General features: G+C 38.1%; 1 protein-coding gene across 2 annotated transcripts; it reads left to right on the top strand.

The window, feature by feature from the left end:
* The first annotated feature begins 3,687 nt into the window (after positions 1-3,687).
* On the top strand, positions 3,688-13,187 carry cep83 (centrosomal protein 83). Of its 2 annotated transcripts, none has more exons than XM_065268588.2 (16): positions 3,688-3,781; positions 4,428-4,634; positions 4,885-5,035; positions 6,951-7,043; positions 7,573-7,704; positions 7,800-8,051; positions 8,243-8,374; positions 8,490-8,604; positions 8,687-8,831; positions 8,924-9,073; positions 9,575-9,650; positions 9,762-9,919; positions 11,928-12,057; positions 12,155-12,258; positions 12,355-12,520; positions 12,588-13,187. In XM_065268588.2, exons 2-16 carry the CDS (start codon positions 4,429-4,431, stop codon positions 12,744-12,746), a joined length of 2,169 nt encoding a protein of 722 aa, XP_065124660.1. In that variant the 5' UTR covers positions 3,688-3,781; position 4,428; the 3' UTR covers positions 12,747-13,187. The 2 variants fall into 2 exon arrangements, with proteins under 2 accessions (XP_065124660.1, XP_065124661.1); XM_065268589.2 differs by lacking the exon at positions 3,688-3,781 and adding an exon at positions 3,804-4,205.
* Positions 13,188-13,353: the final 166 nt, after the last annotated feature.

The following is a 13,353-nucleotide window of genomic DNA, read 5'->3' as shown; positions in this document are numbered from 1 at the left end:
TATTTGTGCTTCATTAAAATTTTGAGTTAATTTAACTTAAAAATATTAGTTGACTCAACAAATTTAGAGTTAATTAATATTTTTAAGTTGAATTAACTCAAAATTTGAAAGATTTACCTTTTTAAGTTGAAACAAATCTATGTTTTTACACACACCAATGTTAATCTGTAGACTTTTCATACAATAACATACCAGGATAATACAATGTGTATAATGTTTAAAATGAAGACGCGTGTATGCACATTCCGTGCTCATGGGTTCATACGTGCAGTTAGTCTTGTAACATGTACGTCTACAGGATATTAATCATAAGGACTGAAACATTATAAAGGCATTTTTCTAAATGCAATTTTTTTTTGTCAATGGCGGGGAAAGAGTTAAGGTTATGGTACTGTTTTGAAAACTGACTGTTTATGTACTTGTGCACAAACTGATTTCTGTTTAATTTGAACTAAAAATGTTACTGATTGCAGCTTTACTTTGACTCCTTGAGCTCACATAAATGCCTAGTAAATATTTGTATAATAAAAAATGCTAAGTCAATTTATTTACACTTTTCCCTTCTTTTGTCCAGCTGCCTTTGCAGGCCTTCTGTACTTGAGCGAGCTGGACCTCTCCAACAACAGCCTGCAAAATTTCCAATTCAGTGTTTTGGAGGACCTTTACTTCCTGAAGAAACTATCTTTGGGTGGCAACCCTTGGATCTGTGATTACAACATTCACTATTTGATCTATTGGCTCCAGCACCACCCTGGGGTCTATCACACAGGTCTGGTTTGCAGTGAGCCAGAGAATCTTCGAGGTAGTTCGGTGGAGAGCTATGTGAAGACCTATGCAGACTGTCCTAAGGACATGCAGTACGGCCCGACAGACACTCAGCGGTGATCCGGCTGGCATCACAACTCAGGAGTTAATTGCTGAGATAGACGAATTTGGCCCAAGACCTTACAAAAGACCACAGAAATATGAGGTCTCTCATCTGAATTAAGACGATCGCTGTTGGGAACGCAGTTTTACTTTGTCATGAACAGAACCTTGTTTGATGTTTACGCATTTCTTTTTTTTTACGAGTAATTTTGTAAATTAATCATGATAAATAAAAGTTTTTTTTACAGATGGTCTGATGTTTTTCCATTAAATAAGGCCATATATAAATACGCCAAGGCATGATGCCACAAGTTCGCTCAAAAAAGTTTGAGCCGTTTTTTTTTCTTTTTAGACAGGACAGTGGAATATATAAATTACACAGGGACAGAGGGAATTAAAATCAGGAAAAGATCCCAATTCATCACATCCCGTTCTTATTGTCAATGACCACAAGTGGTCAAAAGATCAAGAAAAATGTTAACCCCTGGGTTCATGACCCTTTTAACATGCATTCTTGCATAACTGGGCTGGTAACAAACCCTACTCACTATCTCTGCTGATATGTGTTATCTCTATCACTAGCTACTGAAATAATGTCAGTTGGCTAACTACAACTAAATAGCTTGGCAAAATAGTATACTGCCAGCAGTATGAAGTGCCAAGGAGGAAAACAACGAAAAGTAGAAGACCAAAGAATAAGATAGTTAATGATAATGCTTACTATATGAACTGAAAATTGAATGCATGCTTGGATTATCATATATACCACACACAAATCATGTATACATACTTGCATAGATTGTTTAATGCTAAGTATGCTGTAAAAAATATATTTTGTTTCAACGTAAGTATTTGTGCTTCATTAAAATTTTGAGTTAATTTAACTTAAAAATATTAGTTGACTCAACAAATTTAGAATTAATTAATATTTTTAAGTTGAATTAACTCAAAATTTGAAAGATTTACCTTTTTAAGTTGAAACAACAAATCTATGTTTTTACACACACCAATGTTAATCTGTAGACTTTTCATACAATAACATACCAGGATAATACAATGTGTATAATGTTTAAAATGAAGACGCGTGTATGCACATTCCGTGCTCATGGGTTCATACGTGCAGTTAGTCTTGTAACATGTACGTCTACAGGATATTAATCATAAGGACTGAAACATTATAAAGGCATTTTTCTAGAAGGAAACCGTGGTACACTGCATTTTCACCGGAGCCTAGTTTTTATCTCCATCCTGTCTAAAATGAAACAGATGTTATGAAGATCACGAATCTCCAGGTTTTGTCACTGCATGGGTGAAAACATGGAAAAACTATTTTGTGTTCAGGTGGAGGGACACATGAGGACTTTGTGCAATTAAAAGAATATGGCTGAGAATCAAAGCGACCTGCTTGTCTACCCTCTAAAAATAAACAGTGCTAAATAGCTGTAAAAGTGGTTCACTGGTTCACAGTGGTTCATAGGGGAATCATTTTAAGTGCCACATAGCACCAGTGTAGAACCATATTGTGCTCTGTAGGACCATAAGTGATGCCATAGATGAGGAGTCTCAGTGATAGTGAAAACCAGGACGCTGTTCAGCTCTCAACGGGAGGGAATACCTACCATCTTACTGTATCACACAATGTAATGCAGAAATTTAATACATGCAATGCACATTTTCCAGACGCTTTTTGGAGAATAGGGAAAGCTGACTCACACTAAGACAAACCATGTGTAAATTCATCATTCAACATATTTGAATACTGTTTTCCAAAGACATAAATATCCTTGTTTTATTTCACAAACCTATTGTTTTACTTCTGAAGACCAGTGTTGTCATTTGGATTACTTTAAAGATGTATGAAGCTTCACCCTGTTGACCCCAATTTAAGACAACATTGTTTATCTCCCTTGCTCATTCACTCACACATGCATGCAATAATAAACTGTTGAAAAACGAAGGCTATTTCAGCAGGAGTGTTTTAAACTATTGTCCTTTTAAAAGTTAAAACACTTACCAAACTATAAATAGCATGACAGCTGGTACTTGTCCAAAGATATGGAGAGAAGAGGAACTGCAATGGCAATATAAAAGGAGTGCCAATGTTAACAAATCTTTTGACCAGTAGTATATTTATGTAGGCATAGCTGACGGAATGCTAACCGTCTATCTAAAATTAAATAGGTAACTAAAACAAACGTGCAGCATAGATACATAAACAACACTTATGTGGCTGGTGAGTCCTATTGTTGATATGATAATAAAGATGTAAATACAGTGCTTACCCATAAAACAGTACAAATATTTGGGTCTGAAAGAAAGCATGTGCATGTGTACTTCAGCATCCAAATTTCCCACACAGCACATTACGCGCCAAAAAGACAACGGTTGGACAGAAGATATCCCTTAACCGAACGTTCCTACTTGGTCAATTTTCGCCATCTACTGGCGTAAGAGGCTTAGTGCAGTCAAGACTTAAAAAAAAACAAGCTTGTGTCTTTTCTAGTTTTAGTTATTTAATAAGACAAAACAAGCATTACCATAAACTAAAACAACAAAAAATCACGATGTTATTAGGGTTGTTTTTTTTTATAACAGATATACATCTCTAGAATATTTTGGGGTTGAAATCGTGTGCTGTGGAAGGCTTTATTGCGGACAAAACGTATCTAGCGAAATGCAGAAAACCCAGAAATTAAAATGGACATCAACGTGGCATAAATAAATAAAAATGACATGAATGAAGCACAATCAAACATTTAAACAAACAATACATTATTACTATTATTATTTTATGTTATTGTTATTATTATTATTATTTAAAAACAATCGGGGCTTTTATTTTGAAAGCTGACTTTGGCGGCCATGATGCGGACGTCACTGTATCTTGAACAGTTTGTTGCTGCCAGTGTTGGAGGTAACTTTACTAAAACTTCCCCATTTATTATATTATTATTAATAAATAAATTTGTTTTCATGAGTTGTCCGGTGTTGTCCTCTTGCAAACGTGGGTGTGTTTTTAAATAAATGCAGTTATCAGCGTTGAACAAGAACTCTTTGCGAGTCATTTAAACACTCCGAAGCTGAATAAACTCACAACAAATCGATCTTGCACTGCTTTGCAGTCACAATCCGTGGATTTATCAAAGCATGCAGCGTGTGAGTTTCCCCGGCGGGTCAGTTGCTTTGACAACACGGGAAGCCGTTGTGTGTTTATGCTGTCGTGGGTCTGTTTCTACAACACAAGAGTGAATCATTGGGGACCAAGAGCCTCACATCATCTAATCACTTGAGAGCTGAAGAGGAAATAAGGACACTTGTGCTACATATGTAGTGATCAGGTTCTTTGCTCATTTTTAACTAACCTCTTATAAGTGACTTTAAACACAACCCTGCATTCAGAATGTGCATTTCGAAATCTCTTGACTTTGGTGATTCAAGTGCACTCAGTCTTGATTGAGATCTTGTTTTTTTCCAGGGGTCTCTTGAGGTTTTAGTGGTCCCAGTGGGAGGCATACAAATATCTTGCATCTCTTTCTTACTCTTTTTTTGCTTTGTGACAGGATGAACCCTCCATCATTAGGGCAGTCATCTGCCCTGTTCCCCAATCCGGAGCCTGCAGCTGGGGGTGCGAAAGCCTCTGTCCTCCTGGGTGGCTCAGCAGGGCTCACCAGCTCTGACATGGAGCTCCAGAAAATGCTCATTGATGAGAGAATGCGCTGTGAGAATCACAAAACCAACTATCAGACCCTGAAAGTCGAGCATACCAGGTAAGGACTGTGCTTTGAACATGCAAAGCATATAGATCTGATCTCTGTATTGGTGATGATTTTCTAGTAAGCTTTATGTGTGGGGTGTGTTTCTGGGATTATGTTTTGTAGATTTTGTGGATCAAATCTCTGATGCTTTGTAACCGAGAACTGTGTGTGTGTGTGTGTGTGTGTGTGTGTGTGTGTGTGTGTGTGTGTGTGTGTGTGTGTGTGTGTGTGTGTGTGTGTGTGTGTGTGTGTGTGTGTGTAGGCTGCAGGATGAATATAGCCGGGCACAGAATGAACTAAAACGGTTGCTCAGTGATCGGCAAGTGGCTCAGGAGAAACAGCAGCTGCTTTTGGCAGAATTAAGAGGAGAAATGCTGGATAAAACACGTGAGCTGGAGGAAATCAAACTGCAGGTGCCCATTACTACCTCCCATAGTTAGTTTTTTTTATATATAGGAGCAATTGCAATTTGATTGCATTTCGATACAACAGCATTATATCTTTGTTGATTCTGCCTGTGAAATCTCTGCTTAAGTTATTTTGTGATTTACTGTAAATCATCCTACATAATGTAAAGAATATTAGTTGAAAATACAACCTTGATCTTTAAAGGCGGGGTACATGATCTCTGAAAGCCAATGTTGATATTTAAAATCAATTAAACAACCCCCCTACCCCAATAGAATCTGGACCTTCTTTTGATAGACCCGCCCCACACATACACAACCAAGGCAACGATGTCGGTTAGAAGACATGCCCCTTACTGCTGATTGGCTACAAGTGTTTTTTGGTACTAGGCCTGACTCCCTTTTCCAAAGCGTTTTCCAAAAATCATGTACCCCGGCCCGCATTTAATATTGATTGAGTGAGGTCATATCAAAGATTAATATCGATGTGTAATCAATGATTGAAATCAAACTGATAATTATCAAATTTGTCTTTTACTATTACGATTTTTGACAATTGTTTCTACAATTTTTTTTATTTCTAAACGTAAACTCAATAAATTACGCATATATATCTCAGGAAAAACTTTTAAATATCCACAATTTGTCTAGATTTTAGCTCATCTATTCAAAAATCCATAAGGAAATGTATAAACGCATTTAGGTGTTTTCAATAATTGTGATAACATCAGTGGCTGTGTCCAAAATAGCCCCCTATACCCGCTTTTACCATTCCCTACATTAGTCCACTGATATTGTCCACTTGAAAGAGCGTGGTAGCGCTGCGGGCGCCATCTTGTGTCGAGACACGGGAGTTTATTTGGCACAGGGAAGGGTACCAGCTAGCCGTTAAGTGTGTAAATAGATTGTACACTGTATTTGTGTTTATTTGTACAATGTTATACATTATTGTGGTCCAGAGGTTGTCAACCTTTTTCAGGCCAAGGACCCCTTAATGGATAGAGGAGGAGCAGGGACCCCCAGTACATGTATCAACATAAAAAAATGTATTTACTGAATAGATTTTAACATGAGAGCCTTAATTTTATCAAGTTTTAATTTTTATTATTAGCCTATTAATGCATTTTTATTTGCCTTATTTAATTTCTTAAAAAATAATAATAATTTTGAAATCAAGTAATATTTGGAGGATCCCAGGTAATACCACCATGGACCCCCAAGGGGCCTCGGACACCCTGCTTTAGACCCATGTTGTGGTTTATTTTAGATCGTTTCAGCAGCAACAACATAAACAAACAGCTTTTGTGTACTAAACGCAACTTCTGGTAGACTTCCACATAGAATCAATAACAGCAGATTCTTTTTACAGGAGATTATTTCTGAAAACAAAGGAAATAAATGACAAGTAAATTACCTTTGTTTATACATCTAACTAAGCTAATGTTACTGTGTAAAATGAATGCATACAATGTTAGCCACAGGTCCTTTAATTCTTGCATGACTGCCAAACCTCTCCACACAGCTGTGATCCATGCTCATCGCCCCCTCTTGTCTTTAGCAAATCAAAACATTTAATTTTCACTATTTGTTTCAAAGATCCGTTTAGCCACTAGCCAGACCTATAAATAAACACAGACTGAAAATTCACTTGGTTCAGGCGGGTAACCGCAAGAACACGCGTGTTTCAGATGAAACGGTTTATAGAATTGAATAAATGCACTCGGTAATGTCCACTATAATTTTCCCTATTTAAGGGTAAATGGAGCCTTTTCGGACACACCCACTGTATGCTGATAAGACATAAACAGACATAGTAGCTTCTAATCATGCTTGTATAAACACACATTTTGCTGACAGTGTAGCACTTTTTTATGCTGTGATGTGTCGATCTAGTTCATTGTTTGTGTATATGTGGTTTAAGGTGCTGACCCCTCAGCGACTGGAGCTTTTGAGAGCACAGGTGCAGCAGGAGTTGGAAGCTCCAATCAGGGAACGTTTCAATAAACTCCAGGAGGTAACAGACCCCCCTCCGTTTCGACTCCCATTAAATCCCGTTCCCATGACAGGCACAGACAGACAAACTGCAGCCAGCGTCCTGTCTGTAACAGATACACGCTGGAAACACGCTGCTTGCTCTATTTAAACTGCTTTAGTATTAAAGAAATGGTTCAAAGAGAAATGATGCCATCATATTATTTCAGACCCATATTACTACTGACTCCTTTTTGTTGAACACAAAATAAGATGGTATTAAATTAAATGTTGACTCTGCTACCTCTTTTTTCCAATTTAATAAGTGAATGCCGATTTAGGCTGTGAGTCGCTAACATGCATGTTTTACAAAACAAATAAGATCATACGGGATGAGAACAGTATGAGGGCGAGTAGATGAGGACAACATTTTTTATGTACACCCATTAAACGTTATAGTATAAGTGCAAAACCTTAGTTAATGTAACCTTAATTTGTAATGCTTGTAATGATGTCCCTTTCTTTACATTTTGTAGAAGTATTATAACCAATAAATTTTTGTTCTGTATCAGGAAGCTGAGAATTACAGATCAGAGTACAACAAAGTTCGGTATGACCTCACTTTCCTCAAATCTGAGTTTGATCACCAGAAAGAGGAACATGCTCGGGTTCTAGAGGAGAGGCGAATGCGACATGAAGCTGATGTATGTATATTTAGAGCCTGTGTTTTTTCGTATACTCATTGGGTGTTTTAGACTGCACTTTTTACTGAAATGTGTTTGTGTGTGTGATCGTACAGGTGGCGCGTCTTGAGCGCGATAAGGAAGATTTGGCTGCTCAGCTTCAGAGCGGAGACCCGGCACGGGATGGAAAGCGTGTGGAAGCTCTGCTAAGGGAGAAAGCTCAGCTTCACCAGCGCCTCAGAGGCTTGGAGGCCGAAGTTACCGAACTCAGAGCTGAGAGAAACAACTCGGGCGCTCAGGCCGAAAACGTGCAGCGGATTCAGATCCGACAGCTAGCTGAGTCCAAGGCTACAGTGAAGGCTCTGGAGGTGCGTGTGTTTATCTGATCGATAGGGGACAAATGCGGGATCATTTGGGAAACTTCTTGAAAACCGTAATTATTTTGCCAAATTCTGTTCTGTTTGCATTTCTGTATTCAAAGGATCTTTCTAAAAGTCCCACATTGTTTCTTAATTTTATGTAGATATTTGAACTTGTGTATGTATGTGTGTGCCTCCAGGCAGAGAAGCAGTCTATTCGTATGCAGTTGGACCGGACAGACAGTGAACTCTGTCTATCTCAGGAACAAAACACTGTCCTCACGGGCAAACTACACAAAGCTGAGAGAGAAAGTAACTCACTTAAAAGTCAGGTATGTAAAGTAGCCTAACAAAGCTTGGAAGTGACTTGCTTCATACTTTATACATGCTTCATACATAGAGTAATATGCTGCTTATGTGTGTCCCCCGTGTACTTGTATTGGGCAGGTTGAAGAGATGAAGCACGCTCATAAGCTGGAGCTGAGTAATGTAAAACTAGAGTGTGTTCGAGCCAAAGGAGAGATTGAAAGGGAGAGAGATACACTTCACAGCCAAGTGGATGGTAAACATCATTTTTCCTCTTTTTAAAGTTGCTTTAACATGTTTAATAACAATAGATACTAAGGTCTCTCTATGATTCACAGGTCTCCAGTCAGATGTTGAGGTGCTAAAGGCCACTTTAGAGAGAAATAAAGACTTGTTGTCTGAAAAAGAGCGGGAGATGGTTCGCAAAGTTCAGGCAGTGAGAGAAGAGGAGATACACAAGATGGCCGCCCTTCAGGAAGAGAAGTAAGCATGGTGCTAGCCTCATGGGATTGTCTCGTGGGAGACCCACTTTTCAGCATTTTGGGTTCATTAACGTATTAATATTTATTTCTCAGGCTGGAGCTGGAGAATCGTTTATCTGAGCTTGAAAAGCAGAGAGCTCTTCAAGAGGCATCAGGAAACTCTCAGAAAGAAGAGTGGGAGGAGCGTCTTCGTGCCGCCCAGTTGGGGGAGGAGTCTGCACGTAAAGAGATGCAGAACCTGAGGTAGTCGGCATCTATTTACGTCAACATAAAATCAAAATTGACCCAGTTTATAAAAGTTTACAAAATGCATTCTGGTTTTCCCATGTGCATCCCGTGCACATTTCTATTAAAGGATCATTCCGGTATTTAACACTTTGAGTCTCATTTCTGGTTTGTTTTGAATGAACTACAGTGATGGACACTGAAATTGTCGGTGAGTAGTACAGTTTTGAAAATGAACGTTAAGTGTTGTTTTAATGACATGTTTGTGCATGGTCATTGACTTCCATTCTGAAGCAGTCAAGAAACGCTTCTAAACGAGTCAAAAACTCAACACACGACCCATTGTCAAAATTTCTGTGTCTATCACTGTAGTTCATCCAAAACAAACCAGAAATGAGACTCAAAGTGTTAAATACCGGAATTATCCTTTAAGCCAAAAAAAGTCTTAAATATTTGTAACTGTAAAACCTCAGTAGCTGTAAACTTATTTCATTTTATCTATCTGTTTGTGTGACACAGAGCTAAAGTTCAGCAGCAGATTCAACAGTTGGAGGAGCTGGAGACCCTGAAAGCTGAAAATACAGATCTGAGACGAGTAAGTGCTTTAAAATTGGCATAATTACATATTTAATAATATAGAATCTGTCATTGCAGTGTTGAAGAATTATGATGTGTCTAACAATGACTGTCCTGTTACTTTTTTCAGCAAAGCGCCGAACTGAATTTACAAATCGGAAGTCTCTCTCACTCTGAGAATGAGCTTTTAGAAACCAACAACAGGTTGAGAGAAAGTCTTGAGCGGGTGAGAGAGGACCTGCGGAGTGCTCGCACACAAATGGAAAGGACCCAGCAGGAGGCCGAGAGGTATGCCGAACCAATACTGAGATAATAGTATCATTGAGTGCGTTTACATGCACAGTCTTACGCCGATTATGCTTAATAAACTGATAACACGTGGGGTCATGTAAACGCGTAAAGCGGTTTTCTTTAATCGGGGAAAGCCCTTAAACAGCGTAAGCAAAAACCGATCGGCACAAGTAGTTTTTTGCTCATTACGCCGATTTCGCGTCGCATGTAAACACCTTAACCCGCTTTCTCACGGTTTTGTCCATGTGCGCATGTCTCCGCGTATGAAAGATAAACGTCACGCGCGGAAGTAAGCGCAAGGTAACGCATAAAGGTCTCCGCTCGACTAAAGCAGTTGGCAGAGAAACTGTGAAAATAAAAGCTCATGTTACATTTACAGGTTCTGCGGACACGAGGAGAGATACAACAGTACAGCTTAAGACAGATATGTCGTTGACTTTTTGATCGACTATTGTGTTCTATAGGCGGTGACGTCACTGCCTGCGAGAAAACTGATAATTCTCCAAGTACCATGTAAACGCAGTTGTCTGCATAGCCGGTTTATTGATTTGCATGTAAACGCATGAAAACAGTTTTCTAAAATAAGCAGATTTTTGATAGTTATCCGCTTATTCTGTGCATGTAAACGCACTCATTGTCCACTGATAATCAGGGAAATTTCGCATTCATTATCGCAGACTTATCGCTGCGATAGTAAATGCGATATTGCCCTGCTTGTCAGTGAACTACGGCTTTGTGAAGTAAATGCCGCTCCATCTGAAAGCAGCTAATGGCAATTTACTACTAAATAAAGGGAACGGCTTTACTGAAAAGATGCGCATGACAGTCGCATGCAATTTTTCATGCAGCCCTAATATAGACATATACATAGAGGTATAGACAAGGAGAACAAGGATAGACACGGACGAGAACATGGTGGGAACATAAATATATGTATACATAAACAGAATGACAATAGTACCATAGTTAAAGGGGAATTTTAGGCCGAAATATTTTTTTTAAATGCTGAAAACCAGAGATTTTACCTGCTGACAGTTTATCATAATGTGCCATTAAGCATTTTTGCAGATGAGGGTATTTAGACTACCGGTAAGTTAACTGGGAAGATTCTGTTTTGGTTCTGAAGCTAATTTTAAATCAATAAAAATGTTTAAAAGTCAGTTTGACATAACTGTCTTTTTTAATTGAGATTTACACATCATCTGAAAGCAAAATTAATATTTTTCTGTTGATGTATGATTTTTTAGGATAGGGCCATATTTGGTCGAGCTACAACTATTTAAAATCTGGAATCTGAGGGTGCAAAAAATATCACCTCTAAAGTTGTCCAAATGTCCTTAGCGACATTTATTAGTTATGATAAATACATTTTCATATATTTCCTGTAAGAAATGTACAAAATATCCTTAGAATATGAACATTAATATCCTTTTTATTTTTGGCATAAAAGAAAATTGATTATTTGTAGGCTATTGCTGTAAAAATATACCTGTGCGACTTATGACTGGTTTTGTTGTCCAGGGTCACAAGTATGGAATGTGATTTGTTGATAATGGTACACTAGTCTTATTAGCTACATGAAAAATCATAATGGTGCGCTTTCCTGGACAGGGATTAGACTAGTCCTAGACTAAAATAAATGTAAGAGCTGTCTAAACTGAAAACAACTTGCACTGACGTATCTTAAAATACACCCTTTGTTTTGTCTCAAAATGCACTCAGGTAATTATTTTAGTAAGGCATGTTTGTTAAAACTAGTTATATTTCCTAATTAAACTAAGGCCTAGTCCTGGCTTATGCCAATTCCTGTTTGGGAAACCACCCCTATTAAGTCTTAAATAAAATGAATGAATTAGTGGTTAGTGTATGTCATCAGATACACTGAGCCTTGGTGCTAATGTTGGCAATGCAAGTTTCTCTCACAACTATACTATATAGCATCCCAGTTTGATTCAAGAAGCGTAAACAATAGATTTAGACTGTGCTGTTACTCATCTTTTTGCAGGCTGGTGGAGGAAAGGCGAGTGGAATGGTTGGAGGAGAAGCATAAACTACAGGACAGAGAGGCAGAACTGAGGGAAAAATACAGTCTGGCTAAAGAGAGACTGCAGAGGGCAGCATCTGCTCAGAAGAAGGTAGTTCCTTCCCCTGACACATCTTTCTAGTTTATAAGTACACGCATTTTCATAAAATTTCAAATAAATTATTATTTGTCTGTTTCTCTAATTTCAGAGGAAGACCATGAATGAACTTAAAGAGAAGAAACTTCAAGAGAAAATTCATCTCCTGGAAGCCAAAATAGCAGAACTTGAGATAGAAGCAAGCGCAGCACAAAAGTACTTCCATATTTTTATAAACCACTGCTCTTCCGCACTGATGGTTAATTTTGCATCATTAAAATGATTGTCCAAATTTGTTGACGTGTACACCAGAAAACCATCTTACTCTGAGGAACATGCTCAGCTCAACAAGCGTCTAAAGGAGCTCCAGAAGAGACACAACGAATTTCGTCGTCTGTTGCTGGGTAATCAGATGACCTCCACCCCCTTGGCCCCGTCCCTCTTTATCCCAGCAGAGTCCATCTTCTCAAACATACAGGTGAGCCACAATAACTATACAGAACTATACATTAATTACTTGCATCTAATCACACTTCCTCTTTCAGGAGGAGCAGCACCAGAGGGAGCTCTCTGTTCTTCGAAGACGCTTGGAAGACCTGGAAAGTAGTCAACAACAGCAGATGGAGGAGCTGGCTCCTCCTTTGGACAGGGAGAGAGACTCCAAAGCCCACGGGACACCCTTACTGACATCTGACCTATCGTGACCACAACACGTGCTACTACATTCACCCTGTGCCAAAAATCTCACATAATGCATCACGTTTGTGAGGTTGTCTTTGATCAAACGGTGCTTTACAACCTTAATATCAGATGTTTTTATAAAAAGCTGTTGCATTATTTATTATTTGTCTGTGGTATTTTATCAACTGTAAGCACCTTTTAAAGTTTACATATAATTTGTGGCTTGTGTTGTTGTTGTCTTCCACAAATGTAGTAATTGAGGAAGTTTGCTGGAATATTTACATATCGAAAATAGTCAATAACAAACCTCAAAAGCCATCTTTTAGATCTTTATAAGTCCAGATGTGCACATAATGTTGTTGTTGTTGTTTTTTTAAACTTTGGTCTAAGTATCAAGTTTTAAACTTTTTTGTAAATTTAAATCTTGATTTTAAGTGCTTTTAATAAAGAGCTTAGTAGTCAAAGTGTGTCTGTTCGAAATCTATTAACTAACTGAATTGAATTTTGTATCCAAGTACATTAAGCATAATCAAAATTAAATGAATGGTGGATGGATAGATAGATCACAAAACCTATGGTCTGTAACAGAAGATTATTTTAACTTTTAAATTACACATTTCATCTGTGATT

The sequence above is a fragment of the Paramisgurnus dabryanus genome, chromosome 1 (genome assembly GCF_030506205.2).
Source record: "Paramisgurnus dabryanus chromosome 1, PD_genome_1.1, whole genome shotgun sequence".
Lineage (NCBI taxonomy): Eukaryota > Metazoa > Chordata > Actinopteri > Cypriniformes > Cobitidae > Paramisgurnus > Paramisgurnus dabryanus.
The sequence above is the reverse complement of the archived record's forward strand: the minus strand, read 5'-3'. Positions and strand labels throughout refer to the sequence as shown.

Excerpts from the sequence above, each read along its gene's own strand:
- cep83 (XM_065268588.2), top strand. The coding sequence starts at position 4,429 with ATGAACCCTCCATCATTAGGGCAGTCATCTGCCCTGTTCCCCAATCCG. Across the intron at positions 12,058-12,154 it reads CAGCATCTGCTCAGAAGAAG|AGGAAGACCATGAATGAACT; the intron begins GTAGTTCCTTCC and ends CTCTAATTTCAG. Across the intron at positions 12,521-12,587 it reads CCATCTTCTCAAACATACAG|GAGGAGCAGCACCAGAGGGA; the intron begins GTGAGCCACAAT and ends TTCCTCTTTCAG.